Genomic DNA, 16,553 nt, shown 5'->3' with positions numbered 1-16,553 from the left:
GAACTTTCTAGTCTTTTGTAGAACTAGAACGTTCCAGACTTGCAAGAGCTGATTTGAGCTGGCAGTCTGAACTCTGTACTGAGTAAAAGAAGTCCATAAACATGCAGGTTTATTAACGACTCAAACATTCGCTCGCTCTGGCTGTAAGCTCAGAATACGTGACGCTGCGCTCAGCAGTTGCTGCGAGTCAGCGAGTCGATGAGTCAGAAGCAGCTTTTGAAACAGTAGCGTCTCCATGACAACATGGGAGAACCGGTGCCCACGTCAACACGGTCCGGCCAACCGACCGGTGTCTCACATTATTCACTGAACGTTTCTAAGAGGCGGTGAAGCAATAGCTGGCAAATATTAGACACTCTTAAATAATCAAGAAGAAAGAGAGGGAGGGAAAATATGAGACGACCACAGTTCTGTCACATGATGACGTTTGTTCCTCTCAGCAGAGTTCACAAATATCAGTTCACGACTTGAATAGAACATTTAAATCAACAATCTCGCCAATTAACGTCTGAAATTTGCTCACTTTTTGTCCGATTGTTGAATGGTTATTTGTGACTTTGAGGAAACATGTGAAGCAAACTAAGTTAACTTCTTGCTAGTGTTACTTGTGTGAAAAATAATTTGTTTTGCGCTTCGTCGTTTGACGCGTCGTAAGTAAATCTAGCTAATGTGATACAAGTCTGATATGAAACATTTGAACTCCAGCTTAACAAAGCTCGCCAGCTTTAAAGCAATTCAGCATCCATTGACACTAATAATGTAGTAATATCTTCATATAGCCTCCACAAGATGACTATAACCAGTGTTGTAACGTATGAATAAAGCTCAGCATGGCTGCTGTCATTTGTCTTTACAATAAAGTAGGTAAATACATGGATGTACTGTTAAAAAATGAGAGAATAATTAGTGCTAGCTAGCTAGCTCAACCCACGTCCCTCCTCCTCTTTCCCCACCGCTGGCAGACTACTTCTCCGGCCCTCCCATCTGCTCTCCTCCTGGCAAAGAAGTCTGCTGACGGCGAGGAGTTAATGGTACGATGGTAACTAACAGCCAGGACAAACAAACAGGACTTTCACCCAGGAGGCCACTGTTTATGTAATGTAACGTCGTTTTGCGCTTCGTAAGTAAATCTAGCTAATGTGATACAAGTCTGATATGAAACATATTAATTAAACTTTTCTTGATTCAGAAACGTTTATGGAAACGTAAACTACCAACATTTGTTTGACTATGTTGATCCGTCACCACATTTCTGTGAATCTCTCTTTTTGCGTCGTCTGTTCAGACTCTCAGCTGTGTTTACCTCCGTAAAGGTCAGTTATTTAGGGAGCTGAGGGTCAGAGGTCAACGTTTGGCCTCTTATGTGTGTAAACATGTCTGAGAGAAAACTTTGTTTCCCAGGATGCAACGGTCCAAATGTGACATTGACCAGGTCAAACTCGGAGATGGAGCGCACAGGTTAAAGTGATAAAACAAGTTCAGAATTGAATCCCGTCTGCAGCGTTTATGGGTCGTTTTACATTGTTTTAGTAACGGTTACAGCAGCAGTGACCTCCTGTTTCTCTGTGACCTGGTTGGTTAGTTTTCTTTACCTTCTTCAGTTCAGGTTGGGTTCTGCTCTGCTGAAAGTCGTCCTGGAGCCGGCGGAGGCAGTGAGAGAGTTACTGATCCACAGTCTGCAGAGAGGAAACACGCTGGAGAACCACAACCAGAACCTGGAGGAGGAGAACCGAACATTGAGACGGGAACAGCAACGCATCACTGCAGAGTAAATACAGAACAACCAGAACATAACCCAAAACAAGCAGAATAACAACACAGAACAACCAGACGGGGGGGTACTTTGATAGTGTTTGTAAAACATTATTCGTCGCTAGAGAATTATCTTCTCAGTATTATACCAAGCAAGTAAACGTGGCTCTTTATTCACTAAATACACAACATGTATACATCATTAACGACAGAATAATATCATCTACGTTTGAAGGAAACCAGACTCTTAACAGGCTGTTCTGCATAATGAGGACTTTTACTTTTGTTACTTCAAGTGCTGATAATACTTAATACTTTTACTCGTGGTGGAGTATTTTCACAGTGTGCATTTTCTACTTTTACTTTGGTAAAGTATCTGAATACTAAATACTTCCAACGCTGTAAATGAAGATGATGATTTGCGTGTGTGTGTGTGTTGCTGTGCACTGAAGACTGAAGCGTTACGCTGCAGCTAAAGGAGCGCTGGAGGTGGAGCTGTACTCTCGCTTTGTTCTGGTCCTCAATGAGAAGAAAGCAAAGATCCGCAGTCTGCAGGAACGTGTGACGCAGCTGCAGGAAAGCAGGTATTCAGCCTCCTGGTGTTCGTTCAACACGTCACCTGGTCTTTCTCCTTTAAACCTGTTATTTACGCTCAACTGTTTACTTCTTTCAGGGAACTAACTAACACTTCAACTGCTTTTATCTCTTTCTCTTCAACACTTCTTCTGCTTTCAGTCAAGTAGGGATTATGTTACCACTAACTAACACTTCAGCTGTATTCAGCACATCAACTGAACCTCGTTGGCGTGTTAAACCTTTGACCGACGCTTCAACTGCTCACATGATGCTTGAAACACTTCCTCTCCTTTCATGCTTCACTGTAACTCTTTCTCAACGTCTCGCACACTTTACGTCGTTTCAAACGAGAGAAATGATTCAACGTCACATTTTCAACACATAACTAAACTTTTCTAGTTGCTCAACAAATTGCTCAAGAGTTGTGACGCCTGTTCCTGTGATTACTGCAGTTCTGATTCATCTCCTCTTTGTGGTGAAGTCATGTGACAGCTGAAGTGTTTTATGAATGATTGGTGGTGTTCTGCTCTCTGTTGTAGTTCTGAAGGACAGAAAAATGATGATTCGGTAAAATGTGAGCGAGCAGCAGGCGAGGAAGAGGAAGATGAATATGGAGGAAGTACTGATGAAGAGCCAGAGGAGGTGACTCCAGCCTCCACTTCATCATCCCGAGGTAAGACCTCCAGCTCTTCATCGTCTGACCTCCATTAACCCCTTCAACACCAATCAGCAGAGCCGATTAGTTCCTCTGTATTAAGCAGACGCTTCATGCGTTGATCGTGATTTTAGACATTTATGTTTAACTTTTATTTATTTGTACTTCTTTATTGTTATCAGATTTCTCACCATGAGGCTTCATGAAACAGTTGATCTCTTTAATCATCTTTTATTTATTTTATTACACATTTAACGGACAAGAAACAGGTTTTTGTAAAAAAAACAATAAATAAAACAATCAACATATAAATAAAATAATTGTTAGTCGACTAACACTCCAACAAAGAATCACACAAAGTACAATTTTAATTCTTGTGTTTACCGGAGATCATAAGTTTATTATAAAAAAGTCATTCAGCATGAAAAAAACACCCAATAGAATAATTAAATCATATTCGTTATATTCAAAAGAGGAACTTTATCCATGAACGTTAGTTATCGGCTGAAAGTTCACGACCGTGTTCTCCGTTACGTCTTCATAACGTGAGCGCAGCAGCTCTGATGGATCCTCGACAGGAAGAACATCTGCAGAAGAAAAGAGGTCAAAATTGCAGCTGTTCCACGGCTGATGGACAACACCTGCTGTGACATCACTAAAGGGGGCGTGACCAAATGCTAGACTTCATAATTAGTGCCACAAAGTTGCTTTTGCGTATTTTCACATTTAACCCTCTGAACCCCAAAACTCACCGCTGGGAAAGAAAAGCAACAATCACCAAAACGACCGTTTATCACGATCACAAACACTTTATTCTTCATGTTCTCTTATTAATGTCTCCTCTAATAAAGCGTTCACTTTAACTCATGATTCTTCTGTTTCCATAAAGGTGCATGACTCTCATATAATAGACATTATATAATATCTATTATACATTCATTGTAGTTAAAAACGAGGCGACAGAGAAATTAAAATGTGACGAGAGCAAAAAACAAAACGCCCCAAAACTTCTTTGGGGTTAAAAGTCCCGTTTATTTAAACACAGCCATGATGATGATGATGATGATGTCATGGGAGCAGAGTATGTGTGTGCTTTTTCATGCCGGGGAGAACTAACCATGACATCACTGAGGAGTTATGTAACGCGGGGCCTCCGGGAGCCGACGTCCCAAAACTCCTCTAAAGCCCGAGCAGCTTCCCGACGCTGACGTTCCTCTGGTGTCTGAGCAGCAGCAGGCTGGATGTCTGGATGAAGGTGTTATGAGTTATGAGATATGACATAAGTCACCTCGTTTCGGGGTGGTTTCCACTTCCTCACACACGTTTGAATCCAGGCTCTTTGTTTTGGAGACGGGGTTCTCCGGGTTGTTTCACCCGTCTGAGGGCTTTGTGTTGTTGCCGACAGAAAGAAGACTGAAGTGAGAGGTTTGTGTATAAAGAAGCTTCACTGAAACATCCCAAATACTCTGGATGTGTTGCTGCTCTGCTGCTCAGTCTGGAGAAGAAAACTATTTACTGTTATAAACAGTGGTGGGCCGTCAAGGCCTTCTCTGCTGGTCTAAACAGAATCGCAAAGTTATATCTATTTTATAATTTAACAATGTTTCTTAAATACACTACATGTATTATAATTCATATAAATATTTTCCCATTATCTTATGTTCTCATTGCACAGCTACTGTCTTCCTCAGTTGCTCTGCTTCCAGTGCAGCTTGTTTTAAGTAGAGCTTTCATCCAATCAGATCTCACCTCTGTGTCTCTAGGTAAGAACAGAGGCAGAGGCCTGCAGACTCACAAGTGAATCCATGTGCAGTTTAAGTGAATGGGGACGATATTGTTGATTGGCATAGTGTTCAACCAATCAGATCTTTAGTTTGACATGTTGGGCGTATTCTTTGACGTGTCAGAGCCTTCTAGCTGGACTATAATGACGTCTGCATTACATGCCGCCAGTGTCCATGTGTAGCTCTGCCGCGAGGTACAGAGTGTGCTGTGATTGGTCAGTGGGCGAGCACGTGACTATTGTGAAATGAAACTTCACAGCAGAGGCTGATGGGTAGTGAATCACATCACGTGATGCAGCTCAGCCAATCAAATATGGGCATTCTGACTGAGTGAGATGCACCATGACACGGGGGGCTGAGATGAGGAAAGAGATTGCAGAGCAGTACGTTGAAGTTGTGAAAGTAAAATCCTATGATAATGTCTTTGGGTCGCGGCTTGTCATTAAGGAATGACATTGGATCCCACAGCCAGACCAGCTGAGAACATTATATTATCCTGAATTTAGGCTTTTGCATTTTCTAAATGCTCTATCATTATTCAAACGGCTCGTACCGAATGGTTTAATACGAAGACGTACATGGTTACAGCTTAAAAATGAATAATAGCTGTGGCGCCATCATGTGGTTATAAGGTGGTATTTCAGCTGCAGGACAGCAGAGAAGGCCCAGGTATAACATGCACAGCCCGCCACTGGTTATAAACTATTTCTACTAACAAACAACTAATGGAAGAAAGAAACCTGAGTGGACTAATCGACTAAGAGGAGGCAGCCTCACCAACAGGAAACACTTCATGGTGCATAAAGTGGAACCTGTGAGGTCAGACGTTCTCACCTTCTAAAGCTGAAGCAGCTCATCACACATCCAACAGACACACAGAGCAACGTTGGTACGTTACGTTGCTCCAGTCTTCTCTCTTCTCGCTCTGTGTTTGGTCTCCACCACCTCTCAGCTGCTCTTTGTTCACCAGCTGCTCTCCAGATGATTCTTCTTCTCTTCAGCTTCCTGCTGCTGCAAACGATTCCGGCTTTAAAACTTAAATCAATGAGCTGAACGACGTTGAAGCGTTTGTGATAATTCTCTTTTTGCTGAAACGCAGTCGGTGTTGCCGTGCAGTGTTTCCTTCATGTTGAGTTCTTCATGTTGAGCTGTCGGCCATATTGCCCAGAGAACAGTTCTGTTGCATTCCTCCTGATGCAAAGAGAAGCAACGCAGCAATGCAACGCTGATTCCATTTGTTGTTTGTCGTGTTTGTCTTTCGTAGTGAATGAGCTACGTCTGCATGTCGTTGTGCGACCCTGAGTTACATAATGACAAGAAATGATCCTTGAATTACACATTGAATCCATCTTTTCTATAGAATATTGATGAGAGCAGCTTAACGAAGAAGGAACCGCTGACTCACCTGCTCTGCACTGTGATCCGTCTCTGGTTTAACAGACATCTTTACAGACCCGAGCGCTTCATTTAAAGAAAGCAGGACGACGTGGAAACCAGACGACGGGCTTGAAGAAAAAGTATAATTTAAAAAATGTTTCCACGTTTCCCAGCGTCGTCTTTGATCGCTGAAGGTGCCGATTGAGAGCCGAGCCTCTCTGTTGATCCGTAAACTCCTGGACATCGTCCCGTTAAAGGATGGAGGACAGCTGCTGACAACAAAGCAGATGTTCAAACAATAGAAGAAGAATGTGTGGCGTTCTACATCACTTACTCTTCTACTCGATGTTCTAAAATCCTCTTTTCTGCTCACCTGGAGGCTGGAGAGCATCGTTTCATTTTAACCAGATCTGTCCTGCATTTAAGATCAGAATATAAAAGTTCAAGTGTCTCTAAAAACAATCTAACCCAGATTATGTCACCGACTACGTCTACATGCACAACAACAGAGACAATATTCCTCCTGAGCTGTTTCATGAAGATGAATATTCACTAATATTCCTGTTGACGTGCAGCTGCTCAGCCTCTGACTAACGCAGAACTCCTCCACGGCGGCTCCGCCCGTCAATCCTCTCCTCTGGAACCTCTTTTCTACTCGACGTGTTTTATTCACGTATTTGTATTATTTCTTGTTTCTATAATATACTTGTATACTCGGCTTTAATTAAGTTGTAGATTATGTACCTTTACGTTTTACACCGTCCGTTATCTCTCTCACATCTTTATGTTTTAGGTATAAGAGCAGCTGTAACGTAACGTTTTCTCCTTTGGGAATCAGTCAAATGTTTCTGATTCTGCAAGTTATAAAAACTGATGAAATGATGTGCAGATCGTTGTTTCTACGGTTTGTGTTCAAACAAACAAACCGACTGTAAACAGAGACTGTTGGTTACAGACTGCAGTAAAGGATGTCCAGAGAACGCTCCTAACACCTGAATAATAGCAACATATCACACGTTTTAACCTGAAAATGCTGCATTGGTAATAACTTTCAATAGTTATTATATTCAGAATAATAGTGAAATATTGGTGTGAACGTTGTCAATGAGACGTAAAACGTGGATCAGAAACCTGCATCACAGACGAGAGGCGTGGACATGTTCTCCGTCAAAGGCTCCAGATTATTTGAAATGTATTCATGATCATATTTCTTTTATCTGATAATCGTCAGGACGCTCTGCTGCTGCGAGCCCATTGGACGACGGCCTGAAGGACATCACAGACGTGGCCCCGTGTCGCAAGAGGCGCTTCCGTCACCTCAGACCCCCGGAGCCACCGAGCGTCCAGAGGAAGAGGTACACGACGACGTCGCCGACGCGCACACACACACGTGTGATGTCATCGAGTGTTTGTTGTGACGATGTGAAGGAGTTCCTGCTGCTCTGTGGTTTCGGTTTACTGGCTCGTAAAGTGTAGCCGGGTGTGAACCACAAAAACACACTTTAAATCTATTTAAATGCACTTTATTGTTGCAACTAAAGTTTAAATTGACACCTCCCTTCTTTACTAAAGAACAAAAGTCGTAGAGATGATGTCGTTTATTATGTTTTCCTGAACTGGAAAATCAAACATCATAAAAGTTCTTTTGTCAGTTTTTTTTTTTTTCATGTCGGTGTTCTGCAGCTCAACGATCACACAAGCAGAGATGTAAATATGTGAAGGAACGCAAACAAACATCTGTTGGTCTCTGAACTAACACTATGATGACATATAAACTGAGAGGGCGGGGCTACACAGTGATTGACAGGTCTCTACCAGAGACGTATACGTCTCTACATCACTCCTCCTCAGTCCAGATATGGTCACTTCCTGTTCACTGGTTGCAAAAAACCAAGATGGCGACGGCCAAATCGCCAAACTCGAGGCTTCAAAACATCCACAAACCAACGAGAGACGTCACAACGACTACAATTAGTTCTTATTTATGGTGTTTGACATGATGCTGCAGAGCTTACTGGACTCTGAGGACTAAAGGAGGAAGCTGTAGGACAGAAGTGTAGAAGAAGAAGTTCCTCTCCTTTCAGGAGGTGGTGAAGGAGCAGCTGTATGATCCCTGCTGCTGCTCTCTTCTATCTGTTTCTAGCTCTTTAAGCTCACTAACACATGCTGCCTCGGCTTCGGGCGGACCAGCTGGTGATGAGCGGAGTTGAAAGAGCCGTTTTTCCACTGTGGACTTTATGTGGACTCACGGCTCCACTAATGAGTGTGGAAAACACCAGGAGGCTGCATCAGCTCCCGTGCTGTCATGTGTTCAAGTGTCAGGATCTCTTTGAGTTTACTTCTCTCTATGTGGAGAGTTTTGGTTTCAATTGTCCTGTTTTTGGAGAAATCTCTCCCTGAATTCCACAAACATTAACAGTAAGCCCCGCCCTAAAGCATCCCCTGCTTTATGGTCTGTGTGACTCTAAATGGACCATAATGTACTAAATGAACATCATGCTGTATTGAAGAAGACTTGAAACTAGAGATTGAGACCATAAACTCATGTTTACAATGTTTACTGAGGTAATAAATCAAGAGAGAAGTAGAGTCATTTTCTCATAGACTTCTATACAACCAGAGGAGTCGCCCCCTGGTGGACACGAGAGAGAATGCAGCTCACTCAACAGAGCAACTGACAAACTTTTTCCACCTTAAAAGTTGTTGAGGTTTATTTCCATTTAGTGAGTTTATATTGTCATTATTCATCATTTTCGTAACAAACTTCATCAATGACTGAAGATATTAAAGTTCATGAACATTGTTCTGTGTTTCACAACCAGAGGAGTCGCCTGATTTCAATCAAACATAAAATTGAGAAGAATTTGTTCACAAAAAAACAGTTTTTAGAGAAATCTGTTCCTAAATTCCACAAACTTTCTGTTGGAGACTAATTTGAATCGTTGAGCAAATTGTTGTCTGAATCCAGATCGATGTTCTGAAAACCTAGACGCCACCAGAGTGGAGTGAGAAAGTGAACCGACCTCTTTGGATATCAGTGAATGACGTTATTTCTCAGATCTTACGACAAACTAAGCAGTCAAAGAAACAACTCTCTCCTTCTCTTTGTCCCATGAACCTCACAACACCGCTGCTCTTATTCCTCCGGTATCTCCCATTTGCCAGCTGACCCCTTTTTTTTTTTTTTTTTTTTTTTGGGATGTGGCCATTTAGAAATCTTTCCAAAGACACGTCTCAATCTGACATCGTTCCTAACAGAGATGGGGGTGGTCGGTAAATGAGTCCAAGCTCCTACGAGTGCCAGCGACTGTAAGCTGTGCCACATGCAGAAGGCTGAAGTGGTGCCATCCCCAGTAGCTGGTAGTGGTGAGGATCATCAGCAGCAGTGAGCTGATGAGCAGCTGGATGCAGAAGCTGCCTCCCTCTGAGCTGGCGAACGGCGGCTGCAGAAGAGTGTGTGTGTGTGTGTGTGTGTGTGTGTGTGTGTGGGGGTGTGTGTGGGGGTTGCAGGGGTTCAGGGCTGCTGTATTGAAGAAGACTTGAAACTAGAGATTGAGACCATAAACTCATGTTTACAATGTTTACTGAGGTAATAAATCAAGAGAGAAGTAGAGTCATTTTCTCATAGACTTCTATACAACCAGAGGAGTCGCCCCCTGGTGGACACTAGAGAGAATGCAGCTTTAACACATGAAGCTTTGACTTCACTCGTTGGAGTCCAGCTCCCTCTGATCCTCACTCTCAGAAATAAATCGAATAAGCTGAACTGTTCCTTTAATACAACAAGTCTCTTCATGATCCTCTGGGTTGAACACTCACTTAGATAATGAGTTCTTCATCAGCTGGTTGTTGTTTAAATCCTCATTGTAGTTCCTGTGAACTCGTCCTTCAGATCAGTGTTTGTGATGTCAGAGGACAGTTTTCCCATGAAAAGAAACTCTCTTCTGGTTTCTGTAAACTATCAAACATCGCTCCCAGCCATCACAGATAATTACTACAAGACATGAGACTTCTAGAGAGCTTTTATAGTCTGCTGTTGGAGCTGTGAGCCGCTAACTTGATCCGATCAGCTGTAACAAACTGTAGAACATGTGGATGAAGTTCTGTGTGATTCTGTTAGAGGAAGGAATCCATTAAAGCTGTGGTTCCCAAACTCTGGAGGATAACAAGATACATCTGAGGAGACATATTTCTGTGTTTTTAAATGATGTATTTTTATCATGTTTCTGTTTTAGACGAGTTTAAAAAAACAGAAGAAACGATCTGAGAAAGAAACATCAAAAGTTCCACGCAGCTTCTGACCAGTGGCTGCAAGTTTCAATCAAATAACTCCTCTCAGAGGTCAGCTCTCTAGAGACCGTTTACTCAACCCTGTGAGTCACAGCCATTCCATTAAAATATGCACATTGATGTCTGATTTTACATGAATTTGTGTTTATTCCCCTCAAACAGCTCATCGTAGCGAGCTACTGAACATAAGCTGTAGCTAAGCTAAAGCTAGCTAAGGTACGAAATGTCTTTTGTTGGGCGTGTTTGTGACTCAGCTGTTTTTCGTCTTCTAGTCAGACAGCCTCGTATTTTTAACACAATCTCTTAAAACAATTGTGTTCCCATTCAACAAAACTGCATTCTCAAAAAAAGGGTTCTGAGGAACCCTTCAACCTCCCGGATTACGGTCACAGCTAACTGATGTTGTCAATTGAAACAAAACAAAAAGGCTACAAAACTACTTGGTTAGGTTCAGTAAAACTTCACGGTTTGGCTTTTTTTTTTTTTTTTTTTTTTTTTTTGTGTTATTTAAGTTACGAACGTAAATGAAAGAAGTCGGCGTTGATATCTGCTCTCACACAGGACATGAACAGCGGTCGCCTGAGTGAAAGTCCTGTTTGTGTGTTTGATTGATTAAAAGGAAATACATTTCTCTCAAAACATACTTTAGTGGTTCGTCAATACAGCGAAACTGTCAGAGTTCAATAAAAACATGTTTTTCTGTTGTACTTTGGTTCACTGAACCTTAAGTGACAGATCTTTGGGGTTTCATTTAGACTCCGAACTGAGCCTCCGTTTAGTTTCTTTAAGCTACAAACTAGCACATAATCGGTGTTCGTGCTGCGGCTCTGGTACGTCAGCGGACCGGCTCTGTGTGGGGGCTCCCCGAGTGCCCAATGCCGGAGCTTAACCTCACCTCTTGGGGCCGCTTTCGTCGCGTCCCCCCCCCCCCCTTCCCCCACCATGCCCCATATGTTCAGGTCTCCGGTGGTCCTCCGTGGCACAGCTTCCCCCCCCCTCTCCAGTGAACACGTCTCTTGTTTCCCTCTTAACCAGTTCCAGCAGCGCAGCGCTGTTTGTCATCCAGTTGGTAACGATTTAAAGGAGCTCGGGGCCTCTCCGCACCTGGGATTTAGGTTCGTCAGTGAGGGAGAGGCTCCATGTTGGACGGTTTAAAACGGGGGAGTTACCCGCTTCCAGAGGCGTTATAGTGTTGGTTGGCATCCCCAGAAACACCTAAAAGAACCCTAGAATATTTCTTAATGATTGCTAGAACCTCCGGAATCCACCTTTGATCTTCCTTAAGGATCACTGCCACATAAATCAACTCTAGAACATCCTAGAGACTAACTACAACCGTCTAAGGATCCCTAATGATCTCTTGAAGCACCAAAGGAACCTAAATCAAGCCTTCAACCTCCTAGTTGATCACTAGAATCACCGAATGGATCACTCGGACCTCATAAAGAATCACTAGAAACATCTAACCCTCCACAAGGAAGACAAAACTATTCCTTTGTGACTGATGATGTGAGTCCTTCAAAGCAGCCGCCGCTGACGTAGAGAAGGTTGGCTGCCCACCGGGATGCTTCCTTCCTCCTCTCCTACGTCTTGACATCTTGTTTCCTGACTCCTAAACATCACAAGTTGTTACATTCATGTAAAGGCCGAATATATGAGCTTCTATACAGCTGAAGACTGACCTGAGAACATGAGGCGGGGGAGCCGCTGGACCACACACACACACACACACACAGGTATAAAAGTCGCCCATGTGTTTCTAGTCTTGTTCCTTTTGGGGCCACATGATACACTTCCCGTCTCAACAGGAAAACTCTCCTGTAAACCAGCCTCATTAGCCCACTGATCTGTGTGTGTGTGTGTGTGTGTGTGTGTGTGTGTTGCACAGGACCGACCCCCCTGCAGGATCCAGTAAGCAGCAGACCCCCCCTCAGCGCCCCTCAGATGCTGCGGCAGCAGAGGACCTGTTTGATGACTTTTGACCCTTCTGACTGGTTCCAGTGGCCGCACAGAGAGAGAACACTGGTTCAGACTGTCGGTAATGGGTCATGTTTTTATACTGAGTTTATGAATTATGGATCACAGCAAATGTATTGATAAGGAACTGTTCCTGTAGAAACACAGATGGGTGACAAATAAAGGAGAAACCTGTGTCTCTGTCTCTAGAACCAACAATATATTCACTTATTATGTGTCCTGATGATGTTCAACCACCTGAAGGATCCCTAACATCTGGAGAACAACTTGAGGATCCTAAAGTAAGACTACAACCTCCTAAATCAACCCAAGAACCCCCAAGAGGATCATTAGAACCGTGTTGGGATCCCAGATGATCGCTAGAATCACCTGAGGAAGGATCACTGCCACCTAAATCAACTCTAGGACCATCTAAGGACCCCTAACGATCCCAACCCTAGAACCTCCTAATGGATCACTAGAATCACCTTATGGAACCCTAGAACCTTATAGAATCACTTCAAACATCCCAAATTATTGCTAGAACCACCTAAATGAACCCTAGAAAATTCAAAATGATTGCTAGAGCCGCCATCAGGAACCCCAAGAATTTCCCTTAGGCCAACTAGAACCACTAAAGGACACCTAGAACATCCCAAATGATTGCAAGAATGACCCAAAGGAACCTTAGTACCTCTTATTGGACTAATTGAACCACCTAAAGAAACCTAAATGATTGCTTTAATCATCTAAATTGACCCTAGAACCACCTAAATAAACCCCAAGACCCCTTAAAGGAATCGTAGAACATCATGTTGGATCACTAGAGCCATCTAAAGGAATCAGAGAACATCCTAAATGATTGCTAGAACCAATTAAAGATCTAAAGGACTGCTCGAGAACCACCTAAAGGAGCCTCAGTGTCCTGTGTTTCAGGGTTTTCTGTGAACTTGTCGCCCGTCTGAAGTTCTGATGAATCTAAATGTGTTTTAAAATCTGTGAAGAACTCTTATCTTCTGTATCGATCTTCATGAACTCAAAATTAATTATGATTTCTACAATTTCACATTTTAACATTTGTACCAATAAACGGTGTGAACAAGTTGTTTCTGTGTTTTTGTGAAAGTAAACCACAGATTTTCCACGTCAGTTGATTTACTAGTTTGACTTCTATGAGAGTGATTCTGTCGTGTATTTGTTGGACTGGTCGGTGGTTAGATGGTTCCTGGTTCTCTGATGGTTCCTGGTTCTCTGTTTGAAGAGGTTGAACTTGAAGCGAACTGGTTTTCTAGAGGCACGTGATCATTGTTTAACACGCAGCACATCTTCAGACGGTCTCTGTTCTGGTCTGGTTGAACTGAACCCTGGAGCGCTGACCCCACTGACGGTTCATAGTGGTTTGAACAGGTGGTCTCAGACCGGTACTGGGTTCTGGAGCTCGACCCATCAGACCAGCATCACGACGGCTCGTCAAATAGTCACAAAATATATTCTGTTGTTCTTTTTACCTGAACCTAACATTGGTTTTGGTTTTTAACGTAATATCGTCCACGAAAAACCCGACTTTGTTTCCCTGAACACAAAAACTTATTTTAATCTTTATTTATTTTATATCCGTCTCAAGTCCTCCCAACTTTATGGAGGAGGGACACTTTAATGTCTCACTCCCACTCAGGCTTTCTCCATTCTCACTTCCTCTCTCTACACCTCTCTGTCTCTCTCTCTCCCTCCCTTCCTCTCCCCCCCCTCTCTCCCTCGGCGCTGGGCGGTGTATTGTGGGGGGAGTCGTGTGGACCCTCCCCCTCCCTTCATAACAGCGGGTGTAAAGTGGATTTGAACTTGCTCCGGTGCTGAGTGGAGGAACGGGCAGCGAGCAGGGAACATCTGCAGAGCGGAGCAGCATCCGGGGATTTCTTTTGGGGAAGTTTGAGGAGACGCACAAGCACGAGGATCCGGACCTCTGGACTCTTCTCTCATTTATTTTTTTATAGTCGTATTTATAAGGTAAGAAGAGCTTAAAGTGTCAAACCTTTTGACGAGAATCCTGCACAGAATACTCTGAGAAGTTGTCTCAACATTACTAAACTAGCTTCAGAGCATGTTTGATGATGATCCCACAGTGATGACACTCCCGAGAGACTTCACCACACAGCTGTGACCTCACAATGACCTCTGAATGCTTTCACTAAAGAAATAACAGAAATAAACTGATTCTGAAGTCTCCTGTGAAGAAGTGAAACTGCAGTTCACAGCAACAAGACGACACTGAGCTGTTTGATTATTAACGCTTAATAAAATACTCTCAGTGCAGAGACAGAAACGTGTGATGAGCTCATGTATGTACGGCTGATAATCTGCATGCAGAGGTGAAAGAAACAGGAAATTAATAAGAAACTTTTTTCATGATCAATTTCCGCCTTCTTTAATGTGAAGAATTTCTGCTTTTCTTTCTTATTTTACAGTAAATATTATTCGGACAGTTTGTAGAAATGTAGACGAGAGACGCTTTGTTATTTCATATGTAAAAGTAATAATCAGATCAGACAATAGTGAAGATAAATCCGTCGTTTGCAGCAACTTTTGAGTAAAGGTACAGAAGTATTATGAGCAAAGTACTTAAAGTATGAAGTACAAGTACTTTTGCTGCAACATAATGTAATATTGATTCATATTTCCAGTCGTTAATGTCCTGATGTTTCTTCAGAGCTTGTTTTCTGAAGGAGAGTTTAACAGCTGGACGTACCTGCAGGGTTTGTGACATCACAGCTATGAGCCAATCAGGGTCCAGCATGAAGCTGACGTCACAGACGTGAAGCTCACGAACACTGAGGCGGGTTTCAGTGACGTCGTTTGTCCAGCAGCTAAACTTCTTAAATTAAATATATATTAAATTATTAAATGAATTCTGGATATTTGAACAAGGGAGAAGAAGATCACTTTTTACATTTCTTTGTGTAGCTCTTCAAAACATGTTTTAAATATTCAAAATATTATCAAATTATCAGTGTTTTAATATAGTATATTATTATTGTTATTATTACTGATTAACACTTTCATTTGAGATGCAGCTCGTTTGAATCACGTTATAAAATAATCTTATCATTTTCACTATTGATAAATCTGCAGCTGATTAATGGATTCATTTATGACTTGTGTATAAGTACCTCAGATATTTGTGTATTTGTATCTTTGACTCTTTGCCTCCAGATCGTGTTGAGATGTTTCCTCTCGTCTTCACTCTGATGAGCCTCGTGAGTCTCAACGCCGCTCGGCCTCAAACCGGTGAGTCCACAACCAAATGATCACCTTCCTCTCTCTTCCTCCTCTCTTCTTCCTCTCTTCCTCTTCTCCTCTCTTCCTCTCCCTTCCTCTCCCCTTCCTATTCTCCTCTCATCCTCCTCTTCCTCTCTTCTTCCTCTCTTCCTCTTCTTCTCTCTCTCACAGACGATACAACACATGAGACACATTGCAGCTCCAAATATGACAGTGGAAAGTGATGATTAGTCATCTATGAACACATGTTTTCCAGTTGTTACACACACACACACACACACACACACAGGTCTTGATTGGGGCTGCGTTCGCTGCCAGTTGGAGAAAAGTTCTTTTTTTTTTTTTCTGTCTGCTTTGTTAATTTATGAGTTCATCATTTTCAGGAGGCTGATCATTTATTCCAGGTAGAAGAGAATCGAGCATGAAGTCCAGAGTAGCAGGAAATGGAAATTCTCACAAATACTGACAGAAAACTTCATGTCGTTGGTTTTTGGACTGAATAAAAGAATAATTAATAGATCAATTGAGAAAAAGCCTGATCCATAACTGATAAAACACACTTTTAAGTACTTTCAAGTTATCAGATTCACTTCACTTCATTCTGGAAATGAATCTCCAGCCAGCATTGATCAGAGATTTCAATATCGAAGCCTCGAGTTCGGCATCGTGGTCGTCGCCATCTTGTTTTTTTGCAACCAGAGGTGACACGAGAGGGGGCGGCGCTAAATACAACTGAAGACATTTTTAGGATCAAAATATTACAAATATTACTTTGATGAAGTGAAAACAAACTGTTAAAGTTGTGAGACGAAAAACGGACAACTCCCAGACCGGACAATGCTGTGGTAGAGACCTGTCAATCACTGTGTAGCCCCGCCCTAAAGCATCCC

General features: G+C 42.5%; 1 protein-coding gene across 1 annotated transcript; it reads left to right on the top strand.

Moving 5' to 3' along the window:
• The first annotated feature begins 1,028 nt into the window (after nucleotides 1-1,028).
• On the top strand, nucleotides 1,029-13,494 carry LOC116400300 (DNA repair protein XRCC4-like). The gene is made up of 6 exons (XM_031878079.1): nucleotides 1,029-1,039; nucleotides 1,466-1,768; nucleotides 2,205-2,336; nucleotides 2,868-3,001; nucleotides 7,376-7,499; nucleotides 12,323-13,494. The coding sequence occupies exons 1-6, from the start codon at nucleotides 1,029-1,031 to the stop codon at nucleotides 12,414-12,416; spliced, it is 798 nt and encodes a 265-aa protein (XP_031733939.1). The 3' UTR covers nucleotides 12,417-13,494.
• The last annotated feature ends 3,059 nt before the right edge of the window (nucleotides 13,495-16,553 follow it).

This window comes from Anarrhichthys ocellatus, unplaced genomic scaffold (genome assembly GCF_004355925.1).
Source record: "Anarrhichthys ocellatus isolate YVR2014 unplaced genomic scaffold, GSC_Weel_1.0 scaffold160, whole genome shotgun sequence".
NCBI classification, from domain to species: domain Eukaryota; kingdom Metazoa; phylum Chordata; class Actinopteri; order Perciformes; family Anarhichadidae; genus Anarrhichthys; species Anarrhichthys ocellatus.
The sequence above is the reverse complement of the archived record's forward strand: the minus strand, read 5'-3'. Positions and strand labels throughout refer to the sequence as shown.

What these genes read in the sequence shown, in the direction of transcription:
- LOC116400300 (XM_031878079.1), top strand. An exon ending in CAGCAACGCATCACTGCAGA is followed by an intron (nt 1,769 to 2,204) that starts GTAAATACAGAA and finishes TGTGCACTGAAG; the next exon opens with ACTGAAGCGTTACGCTGCAG. An exon ending in CCGAGCGTCCAGAGGAAGAG is followed by an intron (nt 7,500 to 12,322) that starts GTACACGACGAC and finishes TGTGTTGCACAG; the next exon opens with GACCGACCCCCCTGCAGGAT.